Source organism: Gavialis gangeticus, unplaced genomic scaffold, assembly GCF_001723915.1.
Source record: "Gavialis gangeticus isolate Ggan-Ray unplaced genomic scaffold, GavGan_comp1, whole genome shotgun sequence".
In the NCBI taxonomy this organism is placed as follows: domain Eukaryota; kingdom Metazoa; phylum Chordata; order Crocodylia; family Gavialidae; genus Gavialis; species Gavialis gangeticus.
The window spans coordinates 42,927,802-42,928,263 of record NW_017729031.1 but is presented as its reverse complement, the minus strand read 5'-3'; the positions used below and the strand labels follow the sequence as shown (position 1 = coordinate 42,928,263).

Below are 462 nucleotides of genomic sequence, written 5' to 3'. Positions count from 1 at the left end.
GGAGCCAGCAGGGAAGTGACACCTCCCTGCCCACCCATCAGTTCTAGCAGGGGGACTCTGCCCCCCCCGACGCACCCACACTCACCACGGCGCTGCTGTCCACGGCGGCTGTGGGGTGGACGTACACGTCCCCTGCAACATGAAGCAGCAGGGTGAGGGGGCCATGGTGGGGCCCGAGATGGAGCGAGAGCACGAGGCAGCTACCCAGCTTGCTCCAGAGCGCGTCAGGCTGAGCTCCAGTCCCACCCCCCAGGTCTCCCCCAAGCACCCCCAACCCACTTCAAGTCCCTCTGGGACGGGACGAAACGAGAGGGGAGCCCGACTGCATCCTTGGCTTCCCCACAGTACCCGAGCCAGCCCTGCCCCGGGCGGTGCAGTGGGCAGCGCGGGGGCAGTACCTCGGATGGTGGGCCCCCCCAGCTGGTTGCGGGCCAGCCTCTCAGGGTGGCGCTGGCTGTACTG

At 68.8% G+C, this 462-nt stretch overlaps 1 protein-coding gene across 1 annotated transcript in view; it reads right to left on the bottom strand.

Annotated features, from left to right (window-relative positions):
* GMPPA (GDP-mannose pyrophosphorylase A) overlaps positions 1 to 462 on the bottom strand; it is a gene marked incomplete at its 5' end in the record, with an annotated part of 3,782 nt that overhangs the window by 1,239 nt on the left and 2,081 nt on the right. The window contains 2 exons of the mRNA XM_019522833.1: positions 72 to 132; positions 399 to 459. Coding sequence (XP_019378378.1) covers positions 72 to 132; positions 399 to 459 — 122 coding nt within the window. The remainder of the gene's footprint in view (positions 1 to 71; positions 133 to 398; positions 460 to 462) is intronic.